This window comes from Toxotes jaculatrix, chromosome 3 (assembly GCF_017976425.1).
Source record: "Toxotes jaculatrix isolate fToxJac2 chromosome 3, fToxJac2.pri, whole genome shotgun sequence".
NCBI classification, from domain to species: domain Eukaryota; kingdom Metazoa; phylum Chordata; class Actinopteri; family Toxotidae; genus Toxotes; species Toxotes jaculatrix.
Window position 1 is genome coordinate 1,250,590 of NC_054396.1, and position 18,367 is coordinate 1,268,956.

The following is an 18,367-nucleotide window of genomic DNA, read 5'->3' on the forward strand; positions in this document are numbered from 1 at the left end:
GTGGGGGAAGGGACATATTGGTAGTGTGTGAGGAGGAGCTGTTTTTTTTAGTTATGTAACTCATTCAGAGGCTCCTGCTCAGTCCACCTATTTCCCTCTCCCTGGTCAAGGATTGCAGAGAAACTGGAGTAAAAGCAGGAAACAAAGCAACAAGTGAGAGAGAAAAAAGAAAGGAGCAGCATGGACCACAGTTGCAGAGGGAGCTTTGGCTGGTGTGATGAAGCATGCACGAGTTGTAACGAAACTAAATTGCCCATCACGGAAACTTGCCTCTCTTTTTCACTGCAATAACCATAATCATTCAGCATGCAGCTTTTTTTTTGTCTTCATTATCTTTTACTATCTCTGTTTTCAATATTTATTTGACACGGGACTGTATTTAGACAGTAGAGAGCCCATATTTTCTTCTGCTGCACGGTTAAATACAAAGGGGAACCGCTGCTGAAAAGTGACTAAACAATTTCTTTTAGAGAGCAGCTCCATTTGAGTGTTACGAGTGTGTACCGATAAACTGTGAATAATATACTAGTCAGAGCATCTGGAATGGAAAAACAATGGGAATAAGGACAATGACTATGTCTGAGCTGTTTTAATTTAGTCCATGGGCCAGGCCAGAGTATGGAACCACTGTGGTACCACATCAGGTGGCAAAATCTCTTTGATACTGTAGTTTGTTAGTTTGATCCACATAAGTGCTTGGAATCATGATGATCGTCCTACCATATGTGCACAGTAGATTTCTGTGCACTCTATTGTAAGATCTTATCTAAATGATAAAGTTGGACCTATTACTGCTGGATGTGAAAATGAGCAACTAGCCTATCAACTTGAAAGTTGATGATATGTCAGTGTTGTGTTCACAATGTGTTTATGATGCAAGAAAAAAATCCTGTTTGGTTTGCATGTACGAGACATTACAGCTTACCTCAAAATCTTCAGAGAATCCATGTTGGTTATTTGAGTAGAGCTCAGAGACGTGTTTGATGAACTGCTTGACTGGAATGGCTTCCATGTCATCTGCAAGAGACAAGACCAGGTTTAAACCAGCTTCAAGAGGGACAGGAACTTGCCCAGGAGTTGTTGTATGTGGACATAAGCATGGTACAAAAACAGAGCAGCCTGCCCTTGACAAATAAAGGTAAAGTACACAAGTATGTGACTTGTGAGTGCGACTGTACAAGACCATTTATTTATTTTTCACCTCGGATTTCATGAGAAATAGATTTTGGTGGTTTAGGTAAATTTAATGCCATCTTCTTCCAGCAGAGACTAATGACTTGCACAGCACAAGTACGTCACACGTAAGAAGGGTTGTGACGGTGATGTCTGACAGCAATGAGTGAATCAAAATGCCAAGGTTTGAGCAAATGCAAACACCCATACTCATGGTATTAAGTGGTGTTCTGAGTAAATCTGTTTCTTTGAATAGTCTCATTCAGTTCAATAATGCAAGCTCTAAGGATTTTTTTTGTTGCTGTTGTGATATTTTGTTGCTTGTGGGAGCTTTCAGTGGGACGACACAGGGACGACACGGGGACACAAGAAGACATGATTCACCAGACGGCAAACACTCTCATACGAAGCATTGCAAAGTGTTCGCTGTTTTTCAGATACTGATGGCGGAAAAAAAACCAAAAAACGCTGAACTCGACCCAGATGACTGGAGCACATTCGGTGAAAAGGATGCAAAAAACGTTACACAACAGCTAAAACGTTCTCACAGCTTCCTTCAGTTTAATCTCCATCAAATATTAACAAGATGAAGCTGGCTCTCGCTTTGTGTCTTCCGAGACGTTCGTTTAGGTATGCAAATATGTCAGAATTACTTGTGTGTCAGTAAATGCAGAACACAGCTGAGAGCTAGGCTGAGAGGTTGCGAAAAAACCAATTAACTACACGGAGAACTGATTCAATCCCTTTTTATTGCTTTCACATATTTTACAGACAGTACAGTACTAACGTGTACCACGACATGTTGTGTATCCAATATATTTGTTCTTTTGTCCAGGATAAAGGCAGGATGTGGAAGTAAAACACCAGTTTAGTGAAAAAAGCAGCAAACAACCTTGTTTTCTCAAAAAATAAGAACCATGGGTAAACCTAATACCTTTAGTAAACTTAACTAAATGACTCCCTTAATTTGAAATACTTTTATCAGCCATTATCATTCAGCTGAAAATGAACCACAATATAAAGTAAATATTGTCTGATTTCTAAATTCATGATCCTCCAGAGCCTTTGCGCCTCCTTGTCTGTACATTCAGGGAGTCAGCTCAGGTTAAACACGACTGTTCAATGTGAAATGTTGTCAACTCCAGCGAACACGTCTTAGATTTCTGAAATGTCAATCCATTTGCATCTGTTTTGGCTTTCCATTGACTCTGCATTGATTACCACCTCTTCATATGACTTTAAAGTGACAACACAACACACGAAACAATCAAAAAGAAAAGAAAGAAGTAAGTTCACTGAAGAGATAAAGTGAAATTGTTAGAATTCTGTAAAGAGTAATATAATTTTAGTTTAGTTTGGTTATTACTTCGTGCAAACAACTCGAGCAGTGCCGTGATAAAGACACAGTAAAACACCCCATGGCAGGTTCTCTTTACTTACTGGTCTAGTAGAAATAATACGCATGTGTTGAGTGGTTGGTTGTGTAGTAAGTAGTTACTGCCTGCAGTTTTAAATCCAATAGAAGGTCTCAAAGAGGATTCTGAAATGTGCGAGGCTCTGGGTCAGAGCTTTTTCAGTTAACACTGCCAACATATGGTCGGACACTTCATCCCTGTCTGCTGCAGTGGACTCTGATGTCCACACAGTGTGGCCCGCTCTCTAAAGAAAAGTCTGTAAAGCTACCTGAGCCTTACTTTTCATACCACAGTGATGTGAAATTAATGGTGAATCCAAAACAGGAGCTCTGTAGGTCTGCCCCTTAGGGTGAGGGTTGGGGGGGGGGGGGGGGGGTTGGGGGGGGTGCTCAATTGCATACCCTCTTTTGTCTGTGCTGGCTGGACTCTGCCATGGTGGAACTGGTGTGAATGAAGGCCCTTTGGACTGAGCCAAAGCCCATTTTAACAAGGCCCCAAAAGCTTTTAATTGATTTGACGGGTTTGGATTCAAGTCTTGGACCTGAGAAGCTGAACTGGAGCAGCTAGAGAGTAGTTTTCAAGCCCTCTATAGATTTTGTGTGTGTCTGTGTGTGTGTTTTCTAATTGGTGAACTGGACATGGCCTCTCGCTCCCTTTTTCTCAAACACAGAATCCTTTAAACATTTTTACTGACACTCAACAGCCTGTGATCATATTTTTTTAACTGTCGCATATCTATGCTACCCAAAAACCCCTCTACTGTTCTTCATGGACCTATTCAGTAACTTCTTTTCTTAATATGCCTGACCCTCGAAGTAATACAAAATCAATATTGAGAATTCATTTCATTAGAATTCATTTGCTCCTTAGCTTTTCTGACCATACCATAGATATGTGAACTTGTCAGATGAGCTCAGACGTTTAACTTTATTTACACAAGAAAAAGGTCTGAGTGGTGGTCATGTGCTCAGAGTTGGTTGTCATGGTGATGGTACTAACAGCATGAAAGTATGATCAGCTCACACCACAACCCAACAGAACAACTCAAATATTAGTCTATCTGCTCCCAGATGCTAGTAAATATGTTCTGCCTACTCAGACTTACACAGACAGATATTCAGCCTGGTCTGCTGCTGCTTATCCAGGCTGTTTTTTTGTCACTGGAAGATGACACCAGTAGGGTCTTAACACCGGTTTGTGACCTTTGACCTGTACTGTAAGAATAGCCATGACCCACAACCTCACAGAGTGGACGACCATCTAACTAACACTGTGCAGAAACGCTGCACCGAAACACTGTGGATAGATGGAAATGAGGTCGCACAGCTCTTAGAATTCAAACTACTGCTGAGGGTCCAGGGCTTTGCTTCAGAGTTCATCAACAGCACATATTAAGAGAGAGCAACAGCAGACAAACAGGCAAACAACTAGCTTTGAAATCTCTGGCTCTGAAGAGGTTTATCATCACATCTGGCCAGCAGCGATTAGCACAGCGATTATGCATGTGAGAAGCTGTTACCTGGGATGGGGATGGCAGGGATCGTCTCATTGGACACCACCCTGGGCGAACTGCTGTCCTCCACATAGAAATCAGCTGACTGGAAACAGCGCCTGGCCGAAAGAGAGAGATATTACATTTTATCAATGTCTTTTATTGACATAAGAAGAGAGTTTTACTAGTTCATTCATAGTCTAACCACATAAGGGAGGTCCTTCACTTTAATTTGGATCACACAACCTTTGCATCCTTTGTTTCTTCCAACCCTGTCTCCTAGAAATGATGTTTCTATACAACTAAACTGAAACAGTACATATGTTCGTATGTACCGATATGTTCTGGAGAAACATATTTGTGACTTGACAAACATGTAAAGTAACGACATATCCTCATTCATGTTTCATATTACATGTTAAACTAATTTCCCTCTGGGATTAATAAAGTTATCTATCTATCTATCTATCTATCTATCTATCTATCTATCTATCTATCTAGTTGTATAGAAATTTCTTGGAGACAGGTTTGGGTCTTCCACATCAATAAATCAAATGTTATCTGGTCAGTTGTTTAGTGTGTGTTTCTGTCCTGTGTGTCAACTGGTGAGTTCATTTTTCCATTTTTTCATCAATATTTTGTCCATTTTCTCCACAATTGTTTGCTGCCAACTCCATTGTCATACTGGGCAGGATGTAAATCCTTTTGATGAAGTATGAAGTCACCTCTTTTTAAGAAAACCCTTTACCACGTTCCCTCTGTGTTTATACTGTATTCTCCTGACAAACACCTCTGGTGTTGCCTTTAGAAAACAAAGCATGATGATAGCATGACAAGGGAACCTACCCAACCAGCAGAGAACGCTAGTGCAGCAACAAAGATCTGATCCGTCAACTGCTTCTCACTCACAAAACCTGGCTAAGTGTCCAGTGAAATGAACAACCAATGCTGGAAGCAACACTGGTAGAGAATGAACCTGGTCTCAGCAGTAATGTCAGCTGGTACATCCATCATATAAATGGCCCAAATAAAAAGATACTGCAGGATCATACATATAATCTACTGTTTGATCTACAAGTGCTCTGTTTGTATTATTCTGACAAACATCCATGATTTTAACTGAGTAGTTTTAGTTGTCTAAATTTAACTAAATCTTAAATATTGAGACAGCCGAGCGGAAAATCAGTTTTTAATAATTTTTAAAAGGGCACCAACTGATGATCGGGATGTCTGATCAGAAAATACTTGTATTTCAGGGCAGTGCCATTAGAACTATTTGGTCATTTAGGCTGGGTGACCTTTTGCACGAAACAAACCATTAGTTTTAATCTTATTTGGGGAGAAGGAGCAGGTTCAGCCGGGGCTTTAGTCTGCTGAAGGCCACACCTTTATGGGCCATATGTCTTTTCAGGGAACTCCTGAACTGGACCTTAACTAGACAGTACAACTATTTTCATGCACTCTGTATGTAGCTGATCTTTGAGAGGGAGAAAAATCGTGTGTGGCAGGGGGTGGGGGGCACAGATTTTGTTATGGAAGCGAGCAACCGACAGTCCTCCTCCCCTCAAAGTATGAACAGATGGCAGAAATGGACTTTGAACTCCACACACACACACACACACACACACACAAGCACACACACACACTACAGTCTTTTAAGCTTGCATTTTCTGGCTTTACAGCAAAGTGACTTGTCTAATTTGAAAGCATTATGTACTGTAGTTGACACAGACACAGACACACACACACACACACACACAAAGAATGTGCCTCAATCCAGGTGTATTTGAAGTCGCACATATGTAAAAGCTGTCATACCGGAAAGCGTTCAGCAGCAGACATATCAGTAGGTCTCCTGTCGTGTTTTTAGTCTGTGACGGTGACTATTCACAAGCGTGATGTTTTACATCAAACTGCTTTGAAATGGAGATCAGCGTCAGGCATTTAGAGACAAGCTGGAGTTAAAACACGGCAGAAAGAAGCAGGAGAGGTGTCACTTGTCTCCCTCTCTCTTATACAATATTCAAAAAGAGTAAAAACAAATCCAGAGACAGAGAGCATGGAAGAGAGGTAGACCAGCTCAGATCAGAGTACTTCAGGGTGAGGAGTTTATTTTGAAAGTCTTTCAGTTGCCTTCAGCAGGTGACCAGAACACTGGTTCAAAACCTGGTGTCAACATGAATATAAACCTGGATGGAAACACGAGAAATAAACATTGCTGTTTGTCAGGAGCGTAATAGCACTGCAAAACCTCTGAGGGGGGAGGTCAGGGTGGACCGTCTCTGTGTACAAAGTGTCCCGATTTTGACTCCAGGGACCCCTACTGCCATCCTGTCTCCTATGTTGTTGTTGCTGGTTTCTTGGCTTGGTTTAAGAGGGTTTTACTAAATGACCAGTTTAGTTGTACTTTGCTTTGAGTACTTGATGGACATGCTGTGCCGCCCATGGCAACAGCACATCAGAAAACTGTCATCTGAGTGATTTTTGAAGGCAATAACAAACCACCTGTTTCATCATTCAAACATTTGTGAAGTTCATGTTTTCAAATACATAAATACGTACACACACACACATATAGATATAGATATATACCTCCATTCCACCTAAAAGATACAGAACAAGAACTATCAGTGGTGAAACAGCAGCGATTTCATGGTTTAACAAAAATATAGAAACATTACTGATGCTCTTTTGCTGATGTCGTCCTGTGACTTCTTGTGAATTTTCCTGCAAAACCAGCTGATGGAAGCATAAGCTCATTTTTGTTGCACATTTGAAATAAAAACACACCTACTGATGTATGTCCATACACTTCATTCCTTTCCAAAGGTGTCAGAATGAAGAAATGGCCTGTGTGCTACCACCTACCATTTTGCTGTGTTCTTATCTCCAGTGACAACAACAGTTACTCAACACTCCCTGCATGTGCATGTGTGTGTGTATGTGTGTGTGTGTGTGTGTGTGTCCAGACCCTCCCTACCTGTATTTGATACAGAGCAGAGAGCAGAGAGCGTTCATCCTGGTGAACAAGCAGAGGAGAGAGAGCAGACGGGCTGCCACATGCTGCTGCTGCTGATCTGAACTGAGAGCCAGCGCACAAAGACGGGGACAGAAGGAGGGAAGACAGAGGGAGGGCTTTCCTAACAAGGCATGAAGGGGGTTGTTCCCTCTCTGTGACACAAACACACACACAGACACACACACACACAGGCCTGGCAACAGGTGCTGGGGGTGGTGTTTGGGTATTTAATCCTATAGTGGAGCAAAGCTCAGGTCACAACCCCGTGCTCTGCACAGACTCCACCCCTGCTGCTGTCTTATTGGCAGCATTTGGCACCGCCCACATTACCCAAAGTGTCGCTCTGCTGCGTTCAGATGTTAGAAGGAAATATGAGATTCATAAAACAAAAAAGTCTACTCTACTTTAATATATGATATTAGGGAGGAGACTGGACCTAAGCTGGAAATGTTATATAGTCTTCAGGTCATAGCTGCAGCTGCAGGACAGTTAAACAGTATTCAGCAGAAGTATTAATTGTGTTTTTGGCTTGGTTATGCAAAACTCAAGTACATCACTAATAAGTTCCAAAAAAAAAAAAAAAAACAATTCTGAAAAAGATCAGATGCAAACCAAGTGTGAAATCCTGTCAGTGTCGTCAAGTCATTTATTGGAAGTACAGCTTGATTTTGTCAGCTTTGTCCCATGTGAATGAAATGCATCACAACACCAGCTATCTCCCACCAGGAAGTGGTCTGGGATGGACAAGTGTTTGTGTGCGTGTGTGTGTGTGTGACAGAGAGAGAGAGAGAGAGAGAGAGAGAGAGAGAGAAAGGGTAAGAGGGCTCTACACAATTTCTTTGGACCACTGAAATAATACCAGAAGGCTGCTAAAATAAAGGGCTCTTACTCTGAAATGACCTCTTTTTTAGAACATAAAATACCAGCTTATATTTGGCCAATAAAGGATTTACAGTTATCAGTGGTTGACATATGTGTGCCTATACAATGTGCCATTAATCTTCAAGCCTGGCAGCCAATGTCAAAATATCTTGTTGTTAGAGGAAGAAAACATACGTGCAGCCCTCTAACACGCACCAGGCACTGTTTTATCATTACACTACAGAGCACATACCAAGCACAAAGTGCTCTGAGTTTATATTCAAGGCCACATTTTTAAGATCAGTGTTTTCTTTAAACTGACTGTTTCTCACTTCTGATAATGTGGAGGTAACTGTAAAAATGTATCCTTCCACCGTGGAAGGAATATGTAACTGTCTTGTCTTTTTTTATAAAGCTTTATCCTGCCTTGAATTATTGTCCTCTGCTCACTGCTTCGTTCACATGCTTTGTACTATAATAGACTGCTCTGAGATGTACTCCTGGCTGCCTTGGCCTTCCCTTGAACCCATGCTAAAAACCTCACCGTGGCTCTAATCACAGCGTTGAATCACCCCCTCCTTCTCTTGCACCTCTCATGCATTGCCTAGAGTAAAACTACCAGTTGGTGGTGAAATCACCTGCATTGTATTGTGGGTATGTTTCCCCTGCTGCAGCATGACAAATGTGGCTCTTCTGCTTTTAACAAAAAGCCTGCCTCAATTTAGTCTGATCCAAGACTTGCATGTGAAGGCAACATTTCAACCACACACAATGCAAATTTACAAAAGTTACCCAAAGTAACGTGAATAATGTATGTTTCCATTTTCCATTTACTAACTCTTCATCCAGCATGGCATCAATATATTGATGCAATGTGGACACTTTAAGCAACAATACAAGATGAAGCAGAGGTGGGATCAGGTTCTGAAAACATGCATCCCCTCTTTTTTTTATTTTAACATACTATATATTACCTGTTCTTTCTACATTAAAGTAATACACTTTGTCAGTAGAGAGATGATAGCTATAGATCTGTTGATCCATGTACTACACAACTCACTGTTGTGCCTTTAAGTTGATTCTAAATCAAATGTGAATGCAGTATTAATTGTCTTGTACTGTTTTTAATAGAAAAGTGGGGGAAAACACGAAACAAGAAAAGCCTCCGCCCGCTCCTTTGGCTAGCCTCTTCACTACTAGCTTCTGTAGCTGAATGGGTTTTTCCAGTATTTCCTTCATTGTTTCTGAAGAGTTAAAACATAATCCAAACACGGATTTTTAATCGTATTCCAAGATAAATGGATACTTTGTCAGCATGAGAACATTTAGATATATCACTATTTCAACAGACAGTTTTAGCAGTGACCATTTTTTTCGCAACACTCTGAGACACCAGTTCCCTCTGAGTTATGATGCTAGTGGATCAGATGCTAGCTAAAAAAGACTTCACCTCAAATGTTGGTGGTGCTTGTGAGCAGCTAAACACTCCACACTCCACTGCAGGTGTCCATGTTTATATCAGTATCTCTAATGTACCAAACTTGGTAATGATGATTATTCACTTCCCAACTTTGACCATAAACAAATGTAGCATCGGACATGTAGCCAGTCATCCACCCACCGTTCCAGCCTCTGAGCTACCACCAACTCAAAAGTAGTAGAAGTAGTTTATCAGTGACTGTGCTATTGTACCCACCTCCAGTAGACGAGCACAGCCAGCAGGAGGACGAGGCAGAGGAAGGTCAGGGCTGAGACCACCACCAAAGGTACCAGCCACTCCACGCGGCCCAGCCCTGTCCCAGACCCAGGCCTGGCCTGGCCGGTCAGATTGGTCACCGCACTGGGACGGTCTGGAAATAAAAAATGGAGAAATTAATGACGGATAGAAATCAAGTCCTCAGGCATTTTGTGTGGACAGAGAGTCGATGGACAGAATGAAGATGTGACTTCTGTGAAGGCAGAAGAGATGGATGCCATTTAGAAGAGAGAGGTGAAAAAGTAAAACCAAGTCCCATTTATTTCTCATTGTGGAACCAAGTTTCTTTAAAATACAGTAAAGAAGGGTTTTATTGAAAAAAATAAAAGTCCCATTGTCCTCATGAGATCCAGTCAATTCATTCTATCATCATGTCCAAATTAAACTCTGCTGATGGACGGAAACGATACCTGTCTGCTGTCACAGGCTGTCACAAGATGAGACTAAAATGTATTAATGCAGTAGGAAGAAAATTGCTATTTTTTAGTACATTCATGTAAGTCCCTGTTTTTATGGTTGTATGCTGTTTATCAAGTGTTAGAAGCAATTGAAGCAAAAAGAAGTTGAACTCTGAGTAAAATTTATTTTAAATTTAACATAAATATTGCACAGTGTAGTACCTAGACAGTCTATGACGATTATAAATGAGAGCACAACTCATCAAGTCCCTTGATTTCAGTGTTTTCTTTTGGCAGCTGCTGATTGAAAGAACTGGAATTTTGCAGCACATACAACAAGAACCAGAACCTGTCTGGCTGGTGTGGTCTCACAAGTTGCATTCATGGTATGTGAACGTGAAATCAGCCATGAGCTGGGAGTCCTGAAAACCTGCAAAACTGCAAAGCTGCTGTACATATTATATATACATTGTTATATACATTTGATGGAGAAAGGCTAGCAGTTTCCACTCAGCTTCCTTTAACTGTGTCCCCACTCCATACCTAACACATACTCAAATAAAGTTCTGAGTATCAGACGCAAAAGAATAATCATCTGTTTATCCTGGTTTTGTGTCAGTTGCAAGTTGGCTTACATCAGCCTGTACAGCTGCATTAATCTCACTCAAACTTGCTGCCGTTCCTGTGGCCATTTTTCCATGTATCTAGCTATGTAGGAAGAAGACTCCAGTCTTCATCCAGGCTACACAGCTCTGATTGGTCCACTGTTTCTAAAACAAAGCCCAGACCTTTCTGAATCACCATCCATCACCATCCATAGAAACTGACCATGTTCACACTGGTAAACTGACGAAATGAACAGACGAATCTTTTCTTGAATTTTAGAAATCACTTGCTTTCCAACAACACAATTTGTTGAGGCACAACCAACAGTTGGGACCAAACATGCTCTGAAAAAGGCTGAAATCTTTGAAAAAACATTTTGTTGTCTCTATGTTAGGATTCCTAATTCTAAAGTTTGATTGACATCCGCTGCAGCACGCCATGTTTCATTTCCTGTTCGTGTTCGTGCTGCTGTTCAGTACACAGTGCACACTTTAGAATTGCATATAGTTTGGATTTGGGACAAGGCTTATTTGCTAAGCTAGGCTAAACATGTGGATCTGGTGTCTCACACTATGGGACATGCAAAGATGAAACAGCTCAATATCTCATGCTGGGTAAGATGGTAAAACAACATTTTCCAAAACATGAAGTTGTTCCTTTAAAAAAAAAAAAAAACAAAGGATGCTGCAACAAACACAAACCATCAAATAAATCAAAATGAACACAGATTAGTACAGACTGCCAGTCCAATTCCCAGCTAATGTCCTCCCTGCCCCCTGATCCCTGCACGCTATGCACACTGTTTGAGGAAGTGCAGCCAGAATACAGCATCAAAACAACACACAGCTCTGGATAATTTGAGCCATTTGTTAAATCCAATTTGCTTTCAGGTTGTTTAATAACCACAACCACCACCACCACCATCACCACCTACCCAGTTCAGCTGCTGCAGCCATGACGTTAACGGAGCTGACGCCGGCCCCCGTGGCCTTCATTCTGCAGCTTTGCCTGGAGCCGAACATTACATCAGACCGGGGCCCTGCACTGCACCACAGCTGGCTCTCATCCTCACTAACTCTGCATCTCCTCCCTTATATCCACACACACACACACACACACACACTCTCACACACATGCACAGTGTACACAGAGAAACTCAGAGATGCTGTCTGCCTCTACCCTTCTCTCTGCCTTGTGCTTTTGTCTTATGGTTACGGCGGTCTGCCAAAATGAAATAAACAAACCCTCACAAGCAGCATGCAAACACATCACACACACATACACACACACACACACACACTCACACACACACACACATGCACACACACACACACACAGCCAGTGAGATACATACAAGTACTAACACATCAAATACACAGCATACAAACACATGTAACTATAAATGGAGCAGAGGCTTTTTTTTCTCCCCTGCAGCTGAATCTGGCCTCCAAGCCTCAGCTCCTTTCGCCGTGTCTGAAAGTAGGCCAGCACTCAGATCAGAGCAAAAAGAGAAGGAGAGGCAGAGAGGATGAAGGAGTGGTGGAGACTGTAGAGAAAGGGAGGGGTTTGGCGAGAGGAAGAAAAGAGGGGAGAAGACGGACTGAAAGAAGAGATGGAGGGAGTAAAGAAAACAAAATGAAAAGTAAGGAATAATAAAAAAAAATTGGGTATTGATCAGCGGAGAAAGGGAGGGACGCAGGAGCAGGAGAGAAAGGAGGACAGAAAACAGAAGAGAGGTTCGGCTTCTTTTTTCTGATTCCAATTCTATGACTGTAGCTTTGACAACCCAGTTCCACAGGATGTTGAAGCGGGGTCCCCGCTGTGAGGCCCCAGAGAAACTGCGTGTCATCTGTCTTGAGGGTTATAAACAAGTTCACAGTCTAGGAGGGGTGGGAAGAGTATTCAGATGCTTTACTGCAGAAAAAGTATGCAAATATTACCAGCTACATGTAAATGTATAAACATTTTCTCATATTAATCGAGTACTGTTACTGATGCATTCAAGAAGTCAGCATTTTAATAGTTCTGGCACTGATAAACTTATTCTGTATGTAAAAACTCAGTCTGAAAAGTAACTAGTAGCTGCTGCTGTCTCATGAGTGTACTGTAATAAATGAATATAGACCCTGTGCTACTGAGTGCTAGCTTTGACCTAACTTACCTCACTTAGCATAGTTTTCAGTGCAATTGTTTTTGGGAGATTAAAACTGACATTTCGGGTGCAAACACTTTCCTTCTTTCAGTCAAGTAAATGCTGGATTATTACACTAATCTGGGGTTTTGTTCAAACTGTTTGGCTTGGTCTGACTGCTCATGTTGCTGGTCCTGCTGCACGTTGTCGAAATTTAAAACCTTCGACTGGCAGATTCGCTACATCGTTCACAACATCTACCAAAGCAAATTGCAAGTGAAGAAGGGTCCAACTGTAGACCGGGTCCCCAGAGGTACCCTTTCTTTTCTGCCACAAAAATATAAAAGCAAATAGGCTACAACCTTCACGGTTGATATAACTCTGTTTCACACACGGTGAGAGGGTAACAGTATCCTCTCTGTCAAGAAAAATGGTGTAAATGAAAGGAAAAAAATTCAAGAAAGCCACACAAAGCGAAATGTTCAGGTGTAACTGGGACAACATCATTTTATCTTCAGTGTTTTATAAAAATGTTTAACTACCATTAGTCTGCATGAACATATACCAGCATAAGAACTACCTACAACAACAGGAAGCATTGTTTGTAAAAACATACTTTTAATTTGTAGTTTGGCTGATGTCCCACCCACTAGGAGGGGGGGGGGTTTATGACCTATACCTCAAACAGTCACCAAGGGGGCTTTACATCTTTACATAAAGTCTGTCAGGTTAATGGTGCAGTGTCACCAAAAAGGCAGAGAGTTCTCTTAGCCTGTGCAGATGGTAAACAGCAGACTAACAGTAGTTTCTTGTTTGTTTGTTATTTGTGTGAAGGGAGCTTCTGTGCTCTTAACAGGAAACCCATCAACAGCTCAGTGTTTTGAGAAGAAAACGCTTGGATTGACTAAAAAGCAATCAAAGTCTAAATGAAACAAATGTACCACAACTTGCACAACATTTTATTTTTTAACTATATTTAAATATTACTCACACTGAGATATATATCCAGAAGAGTAGAAGTCAAAAATGGAGCAGGACACAGTCATTGGGAGATTAGTGAACATCTCTCTTGCCTTGTAAACTGGGATTTGTAGTTGTTTCTAGCTCACAGGCTGAACCTTCTGAAGCACTGAAAATCATGCACTCAGAGTAAAAAAAAAAAAAACACTTCCCACAACAGAAGCTCTGAGCAGAATGTATACAGTTACCACTTTTACAAAGTTATGCAACAACTTTTAAGCATTTGCCCTTGAGTCCGTCTCTCTCAAACAGAATAAAATGTGCTAAATGTGCTTTGACAAAGAGACTGGGAAAGGCGTTTTCCGGGGAATATCAGAAGATTGCTTTTGTTCATAATAATGTCTGGTCATGCGCTTTCATGCGCCTAGACTGTGTTTCAAAGCACTTGAAATTGAATTGATGTCCCATGGTGTTTGCCTGCTAATGCCGTGCCCTGCTGAAAGTCTTGGAGTGGTTGGGTGGGTGGATTGTTGTGGGGTGTGTGTGTGTGTGTGTGTTGGAGGGGAGGGGAGGGGAGGGGGCATCTGCCCTCGGCTCCTGCTGGAACTCTGTTAATGCTTTACATCACTGCAATTCATCACCACTGGCTACATTAAGCCCTCTGGATAGAAAGGCCTTCATGTAAGAGTCCAGTACCACTTCTTCCCCCGCAGCATACAATGCATTCAGCTATCTGTTATCCAACTCTATTATTCTGCTATTGCTGCAAAAAAATTTCACTACAGCTCTTAAACACATGAACTATAAGTTGTCGACCTCTAGTTGATAAATGTTGCCTGTCATGATCATTTCACTTATCACTGAGTTATCACCAAAGCCCTAAATGTATTATTTTTTTGTAGACAACTTTCTAAAACCCATGAAATACTTTAGAACTGCATATCCATTGACCTGAGTCCTCTACGAGATTACAGTGGACAAACTGAAACTGTGATAGAAGCAGCCAGTCTCCTACATCTTCCTGTTACTTTCCCTTGAAATCACATCACAGCACTCTTCCTCTTGGGAACATTTGGAAACATGGCTTAATGAATAAAAAAAAAAAAAAACAGTTTATTACTCTTTGTCACACCAGTGATAGGATGAGTTTATTTATTTGCACAAACAAGGCCCCAGGTATCGCCCTCTTACCACGGTGAGGCGCATAAAATCAGGAAGATCACACAACGATTTCAATCCCCTCAGCGCTCCTCGTGTTATAAAAGGTCATTGAGGAGAGAGCCATAAATATTCAACTGGTGGATGAATGATTTCATTTTTGAGGATTCCTTCACATAGTACACCTTGCTACATCCTTCACTAGAGAATGTTTGATAAAGGAAACACCTTTCAGAGAAACAAGTACTTCTAAGGATTTTCTGAATGCTCACTGTGGACCCTACCCGTTTATTTTATTTTATATTCTTGTAAGAAGAGACCTGAAGTTCCACAGACAGACTGGGGACATTTGGAAGAAAAGAAAAAAGACAAGAAAAGGCAAGAAAAGAAGAACGTGGGCCCTGTAACTGAAGCCAGTGTCACCTCACAAGGTGGAAGATTATTCATGACAAGTAGTCACATTAGTGAAAGAAAGGGAACGTCGACCTTCGTTGTTCTTGCTTTACAAAGTTAGACCTTGACATGAGGCATAAGCACATTAGTTGACTCACCGGTGTGAATGGAGAAAGGCCAGTGCTTCTTGTCCCTCCCTGTGCTGGGTCTCAGTGTCGCTGTGGGGTCCTGGGGAGCAGGGAGCGCTGCTGTTTCATTGGCTGCCTCTGTGGTGGTAGTGGGGTTAAAGTCAAGTAGATTGTGGGTATACGCCTTCAGCTGGTCTTTGACTCTAGTTGGATCCGGTTCAGTCTGTTTTTTCTCCTTTGCGGTGGAGTCTGGCGTCTCGCTGGGAGGCTCATTGACCGCTGTGCTGTGTTCCCTCCTCCCTACTTTGCCCACACGTCCTGATCCTTTCCTCTCCTTCTTCCCGTCTTTCTCTTCCTCTTCCTCCTCTTCATCCTTGTCCTCTCCTTCCCTCTCTCCATCCTCTCCTTGACCCTTTCCTGTCTCCTTGTCCTCACCCCCAGGTTCACTGTTATCTTTGGCTGCAGCCGCAACGACAGCAGAGGCAGAGGTGGCGACGTCTTTGGTGGGCTCTGCGGTCTGGCGTGCTGTGGTGGGACTCCGGCTCGGGGCTCTGCTCGGCCAAACAGAGCTGGGAAAAGAGGAGATGACGCCACCGCTGAAGCCCAGCCCAGCCAGTAAGGTGCTGGTCACCACGGACGCCACCGTCGCCTGGCTCCCGCTGGAGGACGGGCCGATGCCTGTCGCCATGGAGACGAAGGAGAAGGGGATGCCTGAGGAAGTCCAGGTAGATGAGCCGGAGGAAATGGGAGCCATGTCAGCTGAGGAGGCTGGAGAGACTGTTGGCTAGAAAAGAAACATGTTACTGATCAGAATCTGAAGTCATTTGTTGTTGTTCTTTCTCCTCAGCCAACTCTGACATTACTGACTGAGATGTTTAACCCCCGATATATATTTCTGAGTTTGTATAGTAAGTTATGTTACATTGCTGAAATCATGGGACAGATGATTTAGGTATTCAGATCGAAAAGCTCCCATTTCTGTTATTTTCTATGAGTTTACCTTTTGTTTAATGAAATACTAGATCATTTTAGTATGCTGATGATACAGAAATTCATTTGAAAATTGCATGGGATAAGAGATAAAACACTGAATTTGACCGAACATGTCCTAAGCATGGTGAGAGTAAGTGAAGTGGTGAAAGTAAGTGGTTCACTGCAGTTCAACCCTGTGAACCACTACATTCTAATCCTGACTTTAATTCCCACTGAGAGGTTCCTGTCCTCTCAGGGAAGAATGATGATAACACAGACACTGCTCTCTGTTGGCTAAAAAATGAAAAGACAATAGTATAGTGATTTAAAACTCACCATTCCAGTTTTCACAATTCTCGTCCCCTCAAAGATCCTGGTGGTGTTTGCTGAAACACAGGAAAAAAAAAAACAAAACACAGCAGAGACAATCAGACGACACTTCACTTGAAGGAGTCTCTCTAATACATCCATGAGTGCATCGTAAGCACATTAATCACAACATGACGTAATATAAATGCAGGGTGCTGAATACTTAATGGGGCAGCCAATAAACTGAATGTAGTTAGATGAAATGAATGCACCTCACTGCATTTCAGCTGCCTGTTTCCTGCCTCTGCTGTTTTTTTTTTCCTTTAGCCTGCAGCTATTGATATGCAGCTCACATAAATAACCTGAATATGAAAGATTTTGAGATATTATAAACAAAGGAATCCTCGCTGTCAGATTATACAGTTACATACAGTCTGCACAGCTGTAAGACGATGTGTGGGGCATGTTGAACAAGGGCTGTGTACATGAGAGGGACATTAATGCTCATATTGACGGTGAGGATGACATGAAGGGATAACGTGGCAGCAATTCATGAGCACTTGAGGTTTAAGAGGTCTGTTAATGTGTGTGTGTGTTTGTGTTTCTGTGTTACCTCTGAAGAGCATGCTCTGGCTGAAGTCACTGCGCATGTCGTTCATGCAAACGGCCTGGACCCGAAACAGGTACAGTACATCGGGGGAGACAGGAGAGATGATGGCCTCCTAGACAACACGACAGCACACACACACACAAAAACGAAATCAGTAAAGTTTATATTGGCTGAGACAAGTTTGTTTTAGTCTTGTAAGTCATTATCCTTTTCAATCATGGTGTAAGCTTCAGGGGACAGATATTTGGAAGCCACATATTTAAGTGATTTGAGTTGTGGTACCAATCCTTCTTTCTTTTGTTCTTTTTTTTTTAACCATTAAGTAATGGAACAGTTTTTAAACCTATACACTGCTCACCCCCTACTATCAGGACAGGATCCAGCTTTTTATCTATTTCTACATGTTAACACACAAGCTACAGATAATAAATTCACTTGCTTTCCATTGGTTATGTTAGAGATGAGTCTTTTCCCTTTCCTACACCTTCTTTGGCTCCTCAGGGGACAGACAGGAAGTCAGTGACATCCTAAAAATCCCAGGAAACCTGTGGATATTTTCTCCATATAGGACAGTATAACATTTACATTGACTCCAGGTGCTTAGTGTATAAAAAAGATTGTTATGATGAGCATTTCTCCCATTACACTATTATCTTTATTCACATATAATTGTGCTTTTTCTAACTATACCCTCACGCCCCCACTCCCTGACTCCTGCCAGTTATGCCCTGTTAAATCCAGTTAGGAATCTGCTTCTCTCAATGAGAGCCATAAAATAGTGCAGTCCACAGTATTTTATTACAAGGTGATTCTCCATTGATTGTGACAAGGGGGACACGTTTGGGGAATGCAGGGGTCCTAAAGCCATGTAAGTCCCTGTTGTGACCTAGATAGAGGCGTCAGGGGAGGAGTGTGTGTGGGAAGAGGAACTGGGAGGGGGGAGAGACACGAGAAGGAAGAGGGGAGGGTGGGAGAGTGAAGTGGAA

General features: G+C 42.0%; 1 protein-coding gene across 1 annotated transcript in view; it reads right to left on the minus strand.

Moving 5' to 3' along the window:
- LOC121179227 (receptor-type tyrosine-protein phosphatase gamma-like) overlaps positions 1-18,367 on the minus strand; it is a 322,725-nt gene that overhangs the window by 14,751 nt on the left and 289,607 nt on the right. The window contains exons 10-16 of the mRNA XM_041033942.1: positions 17,385-17,493; positions 16,799-16,848; positions 15,521-16,274; positions 11,655-11,810; positions 9,657-9,810; positions 4,108-4,199; positions 926-1,017 (exon numbers count right to left, since the gene is read on the minus strand). Of these exons, the coding sequence (XP_040889876.1) occupies positions 926-1,017; positions 4,108-4,199; positions 9,657-9,810; positions 11,655-11,810; positions 15,521-16,274; positions 16,799-16,848; positions 17,385-17,493 (1,407 nt within the window). The remainder of the gene's footprint in view (positions 1-925; positions 1,018-4,107; positions 4,200-9,656; positions 9,811-11,654; positions 11,811-15,520; positions 16,275-16,798; positions 16,849-17,384; positions 17,494-18,367) is intronic.